The 18,051-nt window shown below is 53.2% G+C and overlaps 1 protein-coding gene across 2 annotated transcripts in view; it reads right to left on the minus strand.

The window, feature by feature from the left end:
• The window catches only part of ELMO2 (engulfment and cell motility 2), a 40,724-nt gene extending 24,845 nt beyond the window's left edge, over window positions 1-15,879 (minus strand). The window contains exons 1-5 of one of the 2 annotated variants that reach the window (XM_029916032.1): window positions 15,798-15,879; window positions 3,643-3,780; window positions 3,303-3,343; window positions 2,777-2,849; window positions 2,398-2,448 (exon numbers count right to left, since the gene is read on the minus strand). In XM_029916032.1, the coding sequence (XP_029771892.1) occupies window positions 2,398-2,448; window positions 2,777-2,849; window positions 3,303-3,343; window positions 3,643-3,720 (243 nt within the window). In that variant the 5' untranslated portion in view covers window positions 3,721-3,780; window positions 15,798-15,879. Of the gene's footprint in view, window positions 1-2,397; window positions 2,449-2,776; window positions 2,850-3,302; window positions 3,417-3,642; window positions 3,781-15,797 lie in introns of those variants that run through there. The other variant, XM_029916034.1, reaches the window with a different exon arrangement.
• Window positions 15,880-18,051: the final 2,172 nt, after the last annotated feature.

Genomic DNA, 18,051 nt, shown 5'->3' on the forward strand with positions numbered 1-18,051 from the left:
GAAATGAAGTCCTTAAGATGGGAAGAGTTTGGGAAGGGGGGGGGGACTGGGGGAGGGGGCAGGAGAACTTGTGGGTGAGAATACTGGCGGGGAGTCAGACAGCCCTGGGTTTGAGAGGCTGCTCCGCCACGTTTTTATCTGTGTGACAAGTGGCAAGTGGTTTAACCTAAGCCTCAGTTTGCTCATCTGCAAAACGGGGCTATCAGGAGTACCCATCTCATCGGGTGTCTGTCAAGATTAAATGTTACCATATATGCAAAGCGCTCAGCAGAATACAGGCGCTCGAGAACTGTTAGCTGTTGCTGCTCCATGTCGCCCTTCTGCTCAGATGGACCAGCCTCTCACCTCGCCAGGAAAACAGGTGCCAACATGGCCTTCACTTCCTGGTGGTCCTTCTCCACCTAAGCGACCCCCATGCTGACTGTCGTCCTCGGACACCAGGAGTCAAAAATCCCTCCACCTGGGCTTGGGACTCCTCCTGTCCTGACCCACTGAGGTCCTGTTCCGTTTGCACCATCAACCTTCCTCTCTTCTATCTTAACTTACTCTCGAAGACACATTAAAAAAATTGCACCGGCAGTTAGCAACTGTGAAGGGTGGAGGAGGCGGGGAACGAGGTAGATGAGGGGCAAGCCAGGGAGGGAGACCTTTCACTATATCTTTGTCACACTTTTTCATTTTTGAAACACGTGAATGTTTTACCCCTTCAAAAAAATTTTTTTAATGTTTGTTTAGTTTTGAGACGGAGAGAGAGAGAGAGCATAAGCAGGGGCGAGGCAGAGCGAGAAAGAGACACAGAATCCGAAGCAGGCTCCAGGCTCTGAGCTGTCAGCCCAAAGCCCGACTCGGGGCTCAAACCCACGGACTGTGAGATCATGACCTGAGCTGAAGTCAGATGCTTAACCGACCAAACCACCCAAGTGCCCTGTTTTACCCCTTTTTAAGAAGGTGCTTATCTGGGGGTGCCGGGGTGGCTTAGTCGGTGGAGCATCTGACTTTGGCTCAGGTCATGATCTCATGGTTCGTGGGTTTGAGCCCTGCATTGCGTTCTGGGCTGACAGCTCAGAGCCTGGAGCCTGTTTCAGACTCTGTGTCTCCCTCTCTTTCTGTCCCTCCTTGGCTCATGCCCTGTCTCAAAAATAAATGAACTATAAAAATTTTATTAAAAAAATTGTAGAAAGCATTATCTTTTTGGCTCCACATCCCCGAGTTCTTGCCTTCTGTGTCTACTTCCTCTTATGACCAAGCTTCCTGGTATCGCGGTAAAGTCAGGGCCCTCACTCTGTTGCCACTGCAGTCTGTCCCCACCATCACCCCACCAAAGCTGTCTTCACAGAGGTCACCAGGGACTGACAGGCTTCCCAGATCAACAAACGGCTTCTGTTCTCGGTTTACTTGCTCTCTGCTCATGGCAGACCTCACCTTCCTCTGCCCAACCCTCCCTGCCCCGAGGCTCCTAAGCCACTTTCTGCTCCTGGTTTTCTCTCTGCCCTTCTGGTTCCTTCTTTGGTTACCTTTAAGGGTCACTCTGGCAGGAATCAGGGAGTCACCTCAACTTCTCCCCTCTCCTTCCACATCGGGTATGTCACCACATCCCCTGGCTCACTTCTAAATATTCCTCATGCCCGTCCTTCCTCCACTGTCACTTGCCTTCGCGGGCTCATTAGCTTCTTAAAGATTCCTCCTACCACCAACCTTCTTTTTTTAGCCCATCTTCCACACTGTCACTAAAGTGATCTTCCTAAAATATAAATCTAAACATAATGTACCTTCCTGCTGAAAATCTTTCAATGTCCCCACGTTCCCTTTCTGAACAAAGTCCAAACCCGTGAGCAGGTCCTCTGAGACCCCTGGCATCCAGGACCCTTGCAGGTCCGGTTCCCTACCGGCCGCTGTGAGTCCTCTGCCACCCAGCACCCCTGCCTTCCCCCAAGCACATCTCTCTGCTCGGGATACCTTTCATTTTCTTCTTTCTTCAGCAAATTCTAGCTTATCCTTCAACAGCTGCGCTAAGCTTTGCCCTTGTCTGGGAAGGTCTGCTGAGAGTCCTCAGGCTGTGCCAGGCGGTGCCCTTCCTGAGTCCCCACAGCTCCCTAACCACCTTCCTGTCAGGATGCCTGGGAGAGGCCTTTGTTTGTTTACTTCTAACAAGGCTGTTGGACCAAAGGTGGACTTTTTTTTTTTTTAAAGTAATCTCTACACCCAACACGGGGCTCGAACTCACGACCCTGAGATCAAGAGTCGGACGCTCCACTGACTGAGCCAGCCAGGCGCCCCTCAAAAGACTGACTTTTTAAGCTCTACGTAGTCTTGGTTTCTGGACGAGAGTCTGGCCTGTGGTGGGTGCTCAGAGAACGTCTTAAATAAATGCACTCCGGAGGGGAGCCGGGCACCTACCGGGGAGGTGGCCAGCTGTAAGATGGTCCCATTCTTGATGTCACTGCGCGTCTGGGTAGCAAAGAGAAAAAAAAAGAGCAGCTGAATAAAATATTAAAATTGTGAATCCATGAGAACTTGCTGTCATCTTAAAGTAGGGGTAAGTGAGCCTGTGGTCAGGACTCCTTCCCCGTGCTTCCTGCCCGGGACTGGTGACTCCCCTCCACATGCCCCGAGCCTGCAGGGTGTAGAAGCCACCGTTTTCCAGTCACCAGAGGAGGTAGGGGCTGGCGCGTCCCCGGTACACAGGAGCTGCCTGCAGGTCTGCCAGGCCGACAGTGCCACCTCCTCGGGCGGCTCGCTCCAGAGTGAGGCCTGGCCCCCCTGCTCGGGCACTGACCTGCTCGGTGATGTAGAGCTGGGGGCCATCTGCGTAACGGAGGGTGTAGTACTCCGGGTTCGGCAAGGACCACCTGTGTAAGAGACGCACAGTCCGGGCACTGGGCCCTCCTCTGGGCCTGGCGACGGCTGCACATATTCATTTCTGGCAGAGTCGCTCAAGGGCTCGGGGGCCTGTTTGGAGGACGGGGCGGGGAGTCCCATGGGTTCAGGCTGAGATGCTGAGAAAGCAACTTGCATGGCCTTGCGTAAAGACGGGCACCCCACAAAGGTGGTGCACACAATTCAGGACGGGCCCCGCACGCCGCCCGCACCTCGGGCAGGGCATTCTTGGGCTTAAAGGAAAAATAAGGATTCATGGGAGCTCTTAGGGACCATCCGCCTCAGCTCTACTTCCTTTGTAAGATGATGGCCCGCAAAAGTCCCATTCCGGGGACCCAGCTAACTGGAGACTCCACTCAAGGTCTGGTCATGCTCCTTGAGCAGCTGGCCTGCCCTCGTCCAGAACAAGGACAGTGTCTACTCACCCATCACAAACTTCCTTGATGATGGATGCCAGAGGCCGTTTCTGGAAGAGAGAGAGAGAGATCTTCACCAGCAACCACATCCTACTCATGCCAAGGTTCTGATGAGGGCTGCTTCTGAAGAAGGACCAACCCGGGACCTTCACGTGGACCGCCTCCCCGAGGGCAAGCCTCCCCCTAGCCGGAGAGCCAACCTTCCACGGGGCGGGACAGGCCTTGACATTCATTCGTGTCGCCAGCCCTTACCCCTGATGCCGACGGCGCCCACCCCTGAAGATACCCTCTGCCGTGCACTTCCCAGAACCCGCGCCCTGCCCCTCTGCTTCTCATTTCAGGCGCTTACCTGGTCGATTTCAAGAAGCTGAGCGTTAGCACCTGGCCATTCAATGGCTACTTTGACAATGTCTGATGGTGGAGGCATTGTTCCCCGTGGGCCCTACTTCTCCGAGAAACACACACACACACACACACACACAGCCGCCTGGAGAAAAAGAATCAGAAAGAAGGAAGGAGTCAGAGAGCTGGCCTTCATCTTTCACTCCTTAGATGTTTGGGGGAATCAGAAGACAGAGTGTCCAAAGTAATATACGGAACCGCTTGGTTGGAATTTTTCTACAGCATACCATAACCTCTCCTTGGGCTTTTTGTCTCTCTAGATTACATCAGCAAGTAGAAATGGGACAAAACCTATCCCTCAAGTGCAGATCAGCCGGTAGCAAGATCTGCCAATGTGACGCTTGGGTCTAGGGGTCAGGAGGACCATGTGGTAGAAGAATGAATTTACCGCAAATTCCTGTCTTGGGACCTTGAGAGGGAGAAGCATAGGCTCCGAGACAGATAGGAACAGGCAGAGCCTCATCTCGGTCGATCGAGTGGTTAGCGGACCGAGCCAGCCCACTCCTGCCCTGCAGCCACTCTAGGAAGACCCCAAGGTGGGCAGGGCCGGGCCACACACCCTCTCACCTCCTCCCTAGTCACTGCTGCCCCTCCTTCCCCCTCGAAGGACACAATGTGAAACCTCCTCTGTGTGGGATGACGCAAAGTTCAAAAAATGGGGAAAGGAACTGGGACCGGAAATGCTATTTCAGTCCCTATTGCCAAGGGCAAGGGCTGCTGAGAGCCCAAGTGTAGGGAGGTGAGGAGAGCCTCACACAAGGGCCCCTCTCTAGGAGGACGAGGCTCCGGAAGTACCTCTGACCCCCACCCCTACCCCCATTTGTCTCCAAAATAAAGGAAAACAAATGATTTTGAAGGGGTCTGGAAGATGGGCCCATGGGACCAGTATCCTAGGCAACTCGGCTGGCTTAGTGATGTTCCAAGCAGTATTTTCTCTCCAGGGTCTGGCGAAGGGAAGTCACTTGACGGATGGATTAGCTCCCTGTATGTTTACCTCCCTCACCTACAGGTTCAGGATCGGCCTCTGGCTTAATGAGAAAGACCTTCCTCCCTCGTCCCCCCAGCTCGGCCACTCTCCCGTGTCGGCTCGGCTCCCCTGGAACCTGGGACCCAGCTGTGGCCGAGCCGTTATTCGCGCGTGCTGTCGACATTCAGGCCCCAGCATGGAGGCCAGTTCTCACAGCCGTGGAGGCACACACGCCTTTGGTGAACGGGGTCAGGGTCCCTTCCCCCCACACCCATGAGTCTCAGAAAGAGGGAAGCTTCCACGACTGATGGGGTGAGGATGGGGGTTGCTCCAGAAGTCAGCTGTCAAAAATACCAGCACTTCCAGAACACAACGGAGAGACGGCTTTCCGAGTGCTTTCACGGACTTTGCGGAGCCCTCCCAGCAGCCTCATGAAGAAGGCGGAATCAGATTTTTACTCGTTTGAGGACAACACAACTGGAGCTCAGAGGCTGGTTAAATTGCCTCGGTTCCACCAGCTCCTAAGCGGTAAAGGAGACAGAGCCCGGGGCTGGCTTTGGCCCGTGCTCTTCCCCTCCTCCCTGAGCCAGCCCGAATCTCTATTTGTTGGAATTAAATCAAACCCAAAGGGGTTACAGGGGGCTGGCCTGGTGGCCCCTAAAGCTTTACCTCTGCAGCTGCAAGTGGAATTGTCCACAAGTAATGTTTGTGTGCCCAGACACGCGATGAGTCTCTGGAAACTGTTCCCATTAGACTAGCTCCTGGCTGAGACGCTCTGCTCCGGGGACACAGCAAAGCAGGGACGGTGCCGTGGATCTCTGGACGCCTGGGACAGGCACCCTGATCCTCGGTGGCAAATGTGCCATAATTAGGAGGTATGACTGTACAGTTGTGAGATCATTTTTTAAAACTGACATATAATTTATATATCATATATCTTTAAATACATGAAATGCAGAGCTCATGTATATGCATGTGTATATATATAAGTACACATAAAAGAAACATGCACATCTCAGGGTGCCGGGGTGGCTTAGCCGGTTAAGCATCCGACTTTAGCTCAGGTCATGATCTTGTGGTCTGTGAGTTCGAGCCCCGCCTCGGGCCTTGTGCTGACAGCTCAGAACCTGGACCCTTATTCGGATTCTGTGTGTATTTCTCTCTCTCTCTCTCTCTCGCTCTCGCTCTCTCTGGCACTCCACTATTCATACATACTCTCTCTCTCAAAAATAAACATTAAAAAAAAGTTTTTAAAATACATGTCTCTCTTTATAACCACCCAAAACAAGACTTCAAACAATTTCACCACCCTAGAAAATTCCCTCCTACCTCCTTCTAGTCAATCCCACCTTCCGGCCCTCCAAGAGGCATCCTACCTGACTTCTCCTGCCATACATGAGGGCTGCCTGTTTTTGGACTTTAAATACATGGAACTGAACAGTGTGGCCTTCTTAGACCATTTGTTACTTAGCTCAGCTCTTTTCTTTAAAATAAGTGGGCAGTGGGGCCACTCAGTCGGTTAAGCAACCAACTTCAGCTCAGGTCATGATCTCAGTTAGTGGGTTCGAGCCCCGCATCGGGCTCTGTGCTGACAGCTCAGAGCCTGGAGCCTGCTTCAGATTCTGTGTCTCCTCCTCTCTCTGCCCCTCCCCCACTTGCAGTCTGTCTCTCTCTCAAAAATAAATAAACATTAAAAAAATTTTTTTATGTAAGTGGGCAGTGCAGGTGCAATATAGCAAGCTTACTGGACTGGGATGATTTTGCTGCTGAAGCAATAACTGGATTTGGATCCAACAGACTCAGGACCTAGTTACAGTCCCATCCCTAAGTGTTGGGGGGGTGTGTAAGCGTCCCTTTCACCCGAGTCCCTACTGTGAGATGTGAGTGTTGAACTAAAGCACGTGTAAAGTGCCTTCTAAGGCTAAAAGTCCATGATTTTAAGGAGAACTTACAAATCCAAACGAAGACTGCCCACCTCAAAGTCCTCACCCAAAGAAATTACGTCCCTAGTTTGACGGTGCTGCTAAGAAACGATCAGTGCTGCTGCTAAGAAACGATCATTATCTCTTGGAACATCTTTCTGGATGCCGTCACTGGGGCCAGATCTCAGCAACTCTGCCCTTTCTCACAAAGTGCAGGCAGTCCATTCACATGGAATGGCACCACCCCCACTTGTGCCCCAGCTACTGGGACCTAGGTGATCAGCCTCGGTGACGAATCCAATTCTTTCTCTTAAATTCAAGGACACAGGACAATGAAGCTGGAGCACACCGGGCCCTGGAGCAGAAATGTCGTCGTCAGCCCCAGAGCAGGCACCCGGCCAAGCCAAACCTGCCAGCAAGCCAAAGACACCGACACGCAAAAACCTAGAGCTCTCACAGGAAGCTGGTCTGTAGGAAGAATCCAGAAATGTGTAGATAAGGAGAGGCCAGAAACCAGAAACCACAAAGTCCCAAGAAGAGATGGAAAAAGCCTGATGACTTCCCAGATTCCATGGCTCCAACTCCTACACTTGGGATGCCCGAAATTCCCCTGGACCCTGCCAAAAAAACTCTGTTAGATGGAACTAGACTCTTCTGTTCATTGCAATGAAAAAACCTAAGGCTAAGTTTTGAAGAAACCCCAAGCTTTGAAGGAACTCTAAAATGAAGACGCAAACAGGCCTGAGATAATGGCACTGAGGGGCCCCTGGGTGGCTCGGTCGGTTAAGAATGTGACTTGGGCTCAGGTTGTGATCTCACGGTTCCTGAGGTTGCACCCCACCTCGGGCTCCGTGCTGACGGCACGTGGAGGCTGCCCAGGATTCGATCTCTCCCCCTCGCTGTCGGCCCCTCCCCTACTCACTCTCTGCCTTTCTCAAAATAAATTTAAAAACTTAAAAAAAAAAATAACGGCACTGAGCAGGCCCTCAGTTAACACCGGCTGAATTAAAGAGTGAAACCCACTTCGATAAGTCTGGCGTGTTTAAAACAGACCACTGAGGTGGCGACTTAACGTAACCATGTTGTAGGTAACAGTACTGGGCAGACAGCCTCTTGGTGGCTGATCACTCACTTCTAGGGCGTTTATTACAGCGGATGCTCAAAGAACCCTGTAAACCATCCCTACTTTATACAGGTGAGGCAACTGAAGGTCAGATGGGTTGAGACGCTTGTGTTCCACACAGCTCCTTCCCACACCTCCCCTCCCTCCAGAAAAAGAGAGAAATCATGCCAGGACTGGATCTCAAGGCTGAGACTTATGACTTCGAAGTGAGTTCTTTCCCCTTGTGCTTTGACGTTGATGACATTAGCCGACAATGGCGGAGCGCTAAGGTGGTATTCTAAGGGCGCTGCGTAGGTTAATTCATTTAATCCACACAGAAACCCTGTGTGGGGTCTTCCTATCCCCATTTAAAGACAAGACAACAGAGGCCCAGAGAAACCAAGTACCATGCTCAGGGTCACACAATCTTAATAATTAGATCCCGGGCGGTCTGGTGTTGTTTGAAAGCCACGGGGAAAGCAGTGGGTGTTGTACTTGGCCCGCAGCAGGTGTTTGGACAATTCTGGGTTTGCTGTAGCTGAAACCTAAGCACGTGGAAGTGAAGAGACTCCTATAACCAGAGCTCACGATTCTAACAGGTAGCGGTCCTCCACTGTCCAGAGGAGGAAAGCCTCCTCGTGTGGTATTCAGCTCTTCACAATCTAGCCCAACCGTCCCCGAATACTCAGCATGTCTATGAGGCAGGCCATGTTCTTTCATTCCTTCTGTACCTTTGCGGGTCCTCTCCCTTCCACAGACTGTCAGAAGAGCTCCTATTCAAACATCAAAGCCCAGCTCAGATGTCACTTCCTCTCCACCACTCTCAGCCTTCCCCCCCTTTCCCTAGCAAAACGAAACTGGACGGTCCCACTGTGCTCTCCCGGCATTCTGTCCAGACCTCAACGAAGGCTCCTGTCCTACCCCGTTACAGGGTTACAGGTCTTATTGTTAGTTACACACTACGGGCACGCAGGTGCGGTTCAGTGAGGACCAGCGTCTGCGCGGATCCATCGGCTCGCACCTCCTCAACCCGTGAACCGGGGCCACCTCTGAACGGAAAGGGACCGGTGAGCACTGTGCTGGTCGTCCCCTCCTCGTCCTACCACCTTCCAACTACACGGCGTTTCCACGGTTCAGAGTTTTGTCTTCGTCTCTCCGACGTTGGAACACGTCTCACCGGAACACCAGATGTAGCGCCCCCGACTCTACCGACAAGAAGGGGGCGAATGGCCCACCTGCTTCTCTCTCTGTTGGAGGCTCCGGGAGACAGGAGCGCAGAAGCAGTGATTCCCTAGGACACATTCCCGAATCAAGGGTCCCTTGTGGGGAGGGAGCTCTTTCAGCCCTGGCTTGCTTACCCTCCTCATTTTCATTTTAGAAAGGAAGTGGAAATTAGGTCGAGGCAATCCAGTAACATTGCAGAACTCGCGGGGTTATAAACAGCCTCTTGCTCGGCCGCACAGCGGTGCTCCAGAGTTCCACAACAGCCAGGATAAGGGAGCTGGGGTTCACATCCGGGCCCAGGGGGGCTGAGGAGCGCGAACAGCTCTTCCGGATGAAGCAACTCGCCGCCCTCACCTCCCATCCCCTTTCAAGCGTCACAGATGTAAAGCCGACTTGGAAAACTCACACATACCACAGGACGGGGGAGAGACGCGCATGGATCTGAGGAAGATAATTCTGTTGAACACGGGAGAATGAAAGCGCAGGTTTTCAAAGGCAAAGCTGGGGAAACGAGAAAGACAGTAGCATCGGCGTCTCCAGTGGAGCATCCCCTCGGTGGCTTCCAGAAGGTGGGTTTATAAACTCAACACTGTTACAAAGGGCCCCGTGGAGCTGTATCAGTCATCACCCATGCAGGGACAGCTCCAAAAAACTGGATCCCCATCGCAGGGGTGAGGGGACAGCACAGCCCTTCTGCAGAAAGGAGGCCGTGGAGGGTCCCTCCCCCCGGTAAGGAAGTCAGAATGAAGATGCAGGTCTCCAGCTCCCTGTGCCTCCCTGCTCTGTTAAGGATAAGGACTGACATGTGCTTCTCTGTTCTCTTCTTTTGCTTTTGACTCAGTGGGGGTGGCAGGGGTGAGTCTGGTTTATGTTTTCTGCAACAGAGTTCGCCACACCAGGAAGGGAACGGGGAGGTCACACCCTCTTTCTGATCAAAACCACAATCTCACTAGAGGCTTCTCCTTCTGAAATCTTCTCATCTGAGAAGTGACTCAACTTCCCTTAGTTCGGCCACTGAATGAGGAGGAGCTCTGAGGTGCAGAAGGGGGAATGGGGTTGGCAGAGATTCAAGTTCTGCCGTGCACTGCTCACTGCTAGAAACACTGAGAAGGACCGGCATGCCAACAGCAGCTGACTTTTTTTAAACTTTATTTATTTGAAGGGGGGGAGGGGCAACCAGGGGAGGGGCAGAGAGCACACGCCAGAGAGAGAGAGAGAGAGAGAGAGAGAGAGAGAGAGAGAGAGGAGCTCAAGTAGGCTGAGCACTGTCAGCACAGAGCCCGAGGCGGGGCTCGATCTCATGAACCTGAGATCATGACCCGAAATAAAGAGCTGCCTGGATGCTTAACCAACTGAGTCACGCAGAAGCCCCTGGTGTTTCTTCCTGTAGAAATTTGTGGGACACCAGACTCACCCGGAAGCCAGTAACCGGGAGTCGAAGTGCAGTGAGGAGGGTATGGGAACTGGGCAACTGTTTGGGCTTCTCCTCCTTTTTTTTTTAACTTTTTTTTTTAAATGTTTTATTTGTTTTTGATACAGAGAGAGACAGAGCATGAGAGGGGGAGGGGCAGAGAGAGGAGACACAGAACCAGAAGCAGGCTCCAGGCTCCAGGCTCTGAGCTAGCTGTCAGCACAGAGCCCAACGTGGGGCTCGAACCCATGAACGTGAGATCTGACCTGAGTCGAAGTCGGAGGCTTAACCGACTGAACCATCCAGGCGCCCCTGGGCTTCTCCTCCTTAACACCTACCCTGAGGACCACCTGGGTCTCCTGTGCCCCTGCGCAGACACCCTCCGAAGCGCTCCCATACTCACGGACCAGGGTTTACGCTCCTGGGCAGAGCATCTGGCCCACTCCAGTCCCGCATGGCTCTTCAGGCGAGAGCCACCATCACGCTAGGGTATCCCGCCAGACCATCCTGTCCCCTCAGACAGCATGCTCTTCTGAATCCCTGCTCTCCCTGGAGCCATTATTCCCTCCGCCGTGTCCAACTGGCAAACTTCTGTCCATCCTTCCAGGCCCAGCTCACACCTGCACTCTTCTGCATGGCTTTCCTGTCTCCTCAGCTCAGGCAGAATCAGTGCGTCCTCACCGGCGCTCCCCGTCTTTCACGCAACCCTTCGCCATCCCACGGACCGGCCATTCTCTCTGTGCAGCCTCTTCTCTAGCTACCAGAGTGTGAGCGGCACCCCAGCAGCATCGCCAGGGAGCCTGCGTAACGGCCAATCACCCAATCGGAATCTGCCTTCTTCTTCTTCTTTTTTTTTTTAATATTTTATTTACTTTAGAGAGAGGGAGAGAGAGACACACACACACACACACACACACACACACACACACACACACAAAATGAGCAGGGGAGGGTCAGAGAGAGAGGAAGACACAGAACCGGAAGCAGGCTCCAGGCTCTGAGCTAGCTGTCAGCACAGAGCCCGATGCGGGGCTTGAACCCATGAACCTCAAGATCATGACCTAAGCCGAAGCCGGACGCTCATCCGACTGAGCCACCCAGGCGCCCCTCGGAATCTGCCTTTTAACAAGACCCCCGGGTGGTTCACACACCCATTCAAGTCTGAGAGGCAGACTCCAGGCCCGTGGTACTCAGCCCTATGTGCCATCAGTGCCCGCCACACGCCCCTGAGTCCCCTCCCCACCCAAGGGATCCTAACTGTGGCCAGGGAGGAGAGCCAGGGCCAATGGACTGTAAGCCGCCTGAGACAGGACTCATCCCGCCTGCGTCGACTCCCCTGCCTCCTCTTCCCCGAAGCTTTCAGCACAAGGCCCAGCACACTGCTGGGCTCCCAGAATTCCACACTAAAAGTACCCACCTTGGGGCGCCTAGGGGGCTCAGTCGGTTGAGTGTCCGGCTTTGGCTCAGGTCGTGATCTCACAGTACGTGGGTTCGAGCCCCACGTCGGGCTCTGTGCTGGCAGCTCAGTGCCTGGAGCCTGCTTCTGATTCTGTGTCTCCCTCTCTCTCTGCCCCTCCCCTGCTCATGATCTGTCTCTCTCTGTCTCTCAATAATAAATAAATGTTTAAAAAAAAAAGTACCCTCCAGGATGCCCCGAGACCGGAGTGCCTTTGAAAAGAGAATAAAAACACTCATGACAGCGGACCATTCATTGCCTAGAACTGTACAAATCCCCGACTATGACAATCAATGGATTTAGAAGGGCGGTGTTGATGGACCACTTGCCTCAATTTTTGGAAGTGAAACAAGACTCCGCAGCGGAAAATAGGGACAAACTTCAAGAAACTGCTCCCCCCTCAACAGACCCCACTGTGGTCACAACAGAGAGGCAGAGCTCGCGCAGGGAGGGGGTGTGGTGAGCTGGGAAGAGTCCTGGGTTACGACCGAACCCCCGGGCTGTGGGCCCGACTCCTTTGGTACCCACCCTAACAACACAGCATTGTCCGCCTGTAAAGTCAGGCCACGCCCTCTCACTTTATAAATAGGAAAGGGAGGCCCAGGGATGCTGGCAAGGCCACACCACCAGTCAGGGACAAAAGGAGGTCCTGGCCCCCCATGTCTGGGTTAGCTCCCCCTCTACAGCGCAGGAGACCTGACTGCCAGGACTGGCCATGAGCACAGGCCCCTCTAGGCCTCTTGTCTTGCTCTACATGAGGGGGTTGGACTAGATGTTTTTGAGGCCTCTTCCCAACTTGACCTTCGAGGGAGGTGGTGTCACTTAGTGGTCAGGAGCTTGTGTTCTGGAGTGGGACAGACTCGGGTTCGGATCCCGCTCTAACAGTTTCTGTATCTGCAAAATGGGGATTCAAGTCAGCCCTACTCTATAAAGTGGGTGTGGATATTAAGTGGGATTAATCTCTGTTAATCATTTAAGAGTAACACAAGACAGGAGTAAGCAGAATTCCAACTGTGTGAACTTGAAGACGTTACAAAAATGCTGTAACCGCAGTCCCCAGCATAAAACAGCCCTACCTGCCTGGCTGCGGGAGACTGATGACAAAATGAGAACATATGTGAAGGCGATCGAGGAGGAAAATCAATACGAAAGGCAAAGCCCTGCTGCGGGCAGTGTGCTATCATTATTATGATGACTATTGCGCCTGCCTTCTTCTAGAAGTACCTTGGAGAATTTTTTAGTCAGTTCCAGAGCAGTGGCCAATACAAGGCCTGGCATGGAACAGGTGCTCAGCGAACCTTTCCTGGTGACTCACACTAAACCAGCATGCCCAGTGGGGTGACAGATTCGAAGGCCTTAACCCGCCGGGCTGATGAGAAAATAAGCCCGCAGCGTCTATGCAGGCCCTGTGGCAGGCTGCAAGGCACCCACCCCACCTCAAGGAACTCAAAGTCAGCACTTTTAAACACGTGACAGAGCTTGGCCCCGGCAGCAACCTTTCAGGCTCTGCACACCCCGATCCTCCTTCCTCTTCGCAGCACATGGCATCTAATGACCCTGTGATCTGGGCTCGCCTTTCCACCGTAGGCATCCTGAAGACGAAGGCTGTGACTTCTGGCCTCACAAAAAGGGGAAGCTCACTCACTGGGCCACTGTGGGATGGAACAGCCACACTGTTAACTGGAGCCTGGTGCTCCCAGCTCCTGGGACCCGGCAGAGGGGCGTAGACGGTGCCGAGGCACAGTGACTGGGTCAAAGGAGGACTGCCTTGCACCTTTTCCTCCAACTGCATCAAAGATGCTTGTCCCTGCACCACCCAGACAGGTGGTCCTGATGCACGCAGCCATTACTCTGCATGGAACCAGATGGAACAGGCAATATACCCATAGGTGCCACGGTTCTCAAGTTTAGTCCCCCCTCTCTGCACCCCTCAGTTTGCGGGGCACCTCCTACAGGCAGCACAGGGTATAGAAAGGCCAGACTCCAGATGAACAGATGGGATCCTGGTCCAAATCTTCTCTCCTCTACTCACAAACTCTAGGATGATCACCAGCAGGCAATGCAACTTTTAGGAGCTGCACTATTTTTATTAGTAAAATGCAGATAGTAATTACCTCCAAAGACCATAAAAGGGATTAAATGCCACAGGTATACAAAGCTTCTACAAGTGCACAGCCCAATATGGCAGCTACTAAGCGGTGTACTGTGCCATCACTACACCCTGGAAATGTGGTTACCACAAACTAAAATGGACTGGCCATGGGCAGAAAGCACACACCAGATTTCATAGTACACCCACAAACACGTGACCTGTTTCATGAGTTGTGTTTTGATATCAGTCATGTGTCAAAATAATATTATTTTGGAATATATTCAGTAAAATGTGTTCCAGAAATTAATTTCACCTGTTTCTTTTTACTAATTTTTTAATGTGGCCGCTAAAAAGTTTTAATTACGTCTATTGCATTATATTTTTTTCTTTATTATTATTTTTTTAGTGTCTGTTTATTTTTGAAAGAGAGACAGAACACGAGCAGGGGAAGGGCAGCGAGAGAGGGAGACCCAGAATCTGTAGCAGGCCCCAGGCTCTGAGCTGTCAGCACAGAGCCTGATGCGGGGCCCGAACTCACAAACTGCAAGATCATGAGCGGAGCTGAAGCTGGAAGCTTAAGTGACTGAGCCACTCAGGCACCCTATTGCATTATACTTCTATTGGACATTGAACACTGCTCCGGCATAGAGCTTGACACACAGAAAGTATTGCAATGTTGGCTTCCTTCTCCCACTGGCAGGCCATCAGGGAGCAGGATCCACACCTCCTCCCTCCTGTCAAAGCCAAGTCCTCCATTCCCTTATTTAATCAATATTTACAGTGCCTGGTCCTTGTGGAAGATACTGGAGATACGAGGAGTGAAACCAGACACTGTCTTCGGGGCCTTATTATCTGATGGCGTGGACAGACATTAATAGTTTCACAAAAGTTAAACTGCAACTGTTCCACTGCTGTGCAGGAGAAGTGCGCAGGGTGACAAAAGTGGGGAATTCACCAGGAGGAGAAGTCATCAGAGCTCAGGGATGCCTCCCGAGGAAGTGATACTTGAGTGCAGATTTGGAGGACGAAGATGAGTTTACTGGACAAGCCAGGCCAAGAAGAGAAGCCCAGGCAGAAAGAAGACTAAGTGCAAAGACATCTCCCCCAACCCCCACCCAGGGCTTGGTATGTAGAAGGAATAGGAGAAAGCCAGTGTGAAGAGTATTGAACAGGAGGGCCAGATTTCCAGGGCTTGGGTGCGGACCTGGGGCCCACCCTGCAAGAGGTGGGCAGCTGGCCAGTTTTAGCAGCGGAGGGGCCTGATCTGATGTGCGTTTTCCAACATCCCACTGGCCACGGTGCGAGGCCCACAGCAGAGCAGCCAGAGCGCCTGGAGACACATCAGGTAGGACAATGCAACAGTTCAGGTAGGAGGCGACAGACGCCTGAACGGAGGGGGAGCGGCGGTGATAAGTAGGTGGACTGGGAGCTACAGAGCCGCCGGCTCGACGGGGCGGGGTGACGAGCTGCGTGGGCTTCGGGGACAGCGAGGTCAAGAGAGACTCCAGGGCTGCGGACGAAGCCACCCAGTCCCAAACACTCCCCGGGCTCCCAGCGAGCGCTCTCCCATCCCGTCCCTCCCCCATCCGCTCGCCGCGCCCGCAGGCTCCATCCTCCCACCCTTCTCCTCCCTCCGCTCCTCAAGGCCCGGCCCTCCCTCCTTCCCCCCCCCCACCCGACGCCCCTCCCGATCGAAAATACGCGCCCCTGCGGCCCGGCGGCCCCAGCTGGGCCGCGACCCTCTGCGGAACCAGCGCGGTGCATCCCGGGCCCGCCCTCCAGCCCGTCGGCTCCTTGGTCCCCGAGGCAGATGCAGGCCGCAGCCTCCGGCCCCCTTTCCCGGCCCAGCCTCTCCTCCCCGCGTCCCTCGGGCCGGACCTCTCTCCGCAGCCCGCCACACCCCGGCGCCCGGCGCCCCCCTCACTCACCAGGGCGCCGACCTAGGCCCAGCTCCCTCGCCCCGGTCTCGCCTCCGCGGCTCCACCGGCCTCCGCCCGCCCAGCCTGCCCGGGACCCCGCCCCCGCAAGCCAACCCTGGCTCCTATTGCTCCGTTCCGCCGTCACGCCGAATTCTCTTTCTTTACTTGGGTTGTTTGCCTGTCACTCAAGAGGGGGCGGGCCCAGCTGCCAGGGGAAGCGCTGCTGTCCCCGCCTCACCAGTAGAGGCCCCTTAAAGAAACAGGCGTCCGTTCTCCCCACCCTCACCACCCATCCCACTGGCTGTGGGGTCAGAAGGAACGCGATTCCTCAGCTGATCCAAGAGGTGGCATTTTCTCCCCCAAACTTTTCTTTTGGCACAGGCTGAGAGTGAAGGAAAAGGCTTTGGTTCCTTGTAGACAATTCGGAGATTTTGAGGGCTGAGCTGTCCTCCGGTGGCACTCAGTCCCATGCCCAGCGGGCGTATAATGCACACTCAACGGTGGAGATAACTGAGTGGGAGGTGACAGTCGTGTCAGAGGCTGTGAGAAGCCGTGGCTGCTCACCACCGAGATGGAGCTAATTATACCGGCTCCCGGGGCTGACCGTGGGCGCTGAGCACAGGCAGAGGGTTACAGCTCTGCTGTACGATCAGTGGGGACCCGTGGGAGGTGGCATTTGTCACCGCACCTGCGGATCAGAGCAAGACCGGGCACCCAGCCAGGGCTTCGCTGGGCTATCTCCCTTTATAATCACAGTAACTCTGATGTAAGCTATTATGCCATCCCTTTGTTTCAGATGAGAAAATTGAGGTTCCCAGAAGGTCAGAGATCATACAGCAAGTGACCAGTGGAGCAAGACGCCAGACTAAGCTGGTTTGATTCTAAAACTTAGCAGTTTAACCATTTTGTCTCACAGATCCTTACAACAACGCTGAGAAGTAGGTATTTTGGTGTCCATTTCACAGATGCTCAGCAGAGACCAAATAATGAAATTGAAACTACTCAGAAAGGATGAAATAGTGACTACCGTTATATGACACTGGAGGGTCTACAAAGCAAGTTATTTCCTTTGATCATGGAAACAGCTTGAAACTGAAAGTAACTTTTGTTAGTCTTATTTTACCAGTGAATAAACGTGCTCAGGGAAATTGAAACTTCGTGCTAGCCAACATCAATACAGCCCCCGCAGAGATCCTCCTGGAACTTTCTACGAAGGTCCAAAGAGTTAAATACTCAGCCATATGGTCTCTCTGACAACAACTCAACTTTTCTAGGTGGTGGCCTGTGGCGATGGTCTGCCCACCCTAGTCTGTAGCACTTTGCTGGATATCAGAGCCTTTTATAGACCACTGCTTTGTGGGATCCTCACCCCAACTTTATTATTATTCATACTGTCATTGTTTATTGTTATTGTTGTCGATGATGTCATCTCCATCATTTCACAGGGAGGATCTAAGGTGTGGCGCCGTGGTTAAGGATTTGCCTGAGGGCAACCCAGGAACTAGAAGTCCATCCAGCTTTCCTCACTTGGAATCCTATCTTCTGTCTACCGCACTGCCCTGTGAGATTTCTTGCCTTGACCTTGTGATGAAGAGGAGTCCATGGTGATATTCCATGACATTCAAGCTGGGTAGCAGACCTCCTTCCTGCCCCATGGCCAGGGGGCAAGCCGTGTTTACCTTTACTCTCCTGGGCTCTGGGGGAAAGGAACCCCTACAGTTCTTTTCCTGAGAACATTCTCTACGCCTCCCTGCCTCCCCGTTTATCCCAGCCCCTAAACACCTCTCCCTCCCTGAGCCTGCAGGGTGCTTACAATCAGCACCCTTGATTATTAACGAGAAACGAGAAACGGTCTCCATGTGGGCAGTGACTGTCATGGCTGACCAGCTGTCTGCCCAAACCCCTCTCCCTGCCTTCCGCAGGGACGTGGCTGCCCAGCTAAGCTCCACAGCCTAGCCCCACTCGCAGTTAAGAACGGCTGGGTAACTGAGTTCTTGTCAGCAGAAGTGACGTGTGAAACTTCAGGCAAGGCCTTTACTCAGTAGGCCTGCTTCCTCCCTGCTCTTTGTCCTCCCCCAAGCTGGACCCAGCCTTGACCTTGTCATGATGATGATGTACTGGGGGATGACAGCACCACAACATCGAAGGTGCCAGCGTCCCCCGAGGGGCACGTGGAGCAGAAAGCTACCTGAATACTTCCAGGTCACTTCATCCTCTGATGTAAAAGTGAATTAATCTTTATTCTCTAGGCCATTGACTTCTG

This window comes from Suricata suricatta, chromosome 12 (assembly GCF_006229205.1).
Source record: "Suricata suricatta isolate VVHF042 chromosome 12, meerkat_22Aug2017_6uvM2_HiC, whole genome shotgun sequence".
NCBI classification, from domain to species: Eukaryota; Metazoa; Chordata; class Mammalia; order Carnivora; family Herpestidae; genus Suricata; species Suricata suricatta.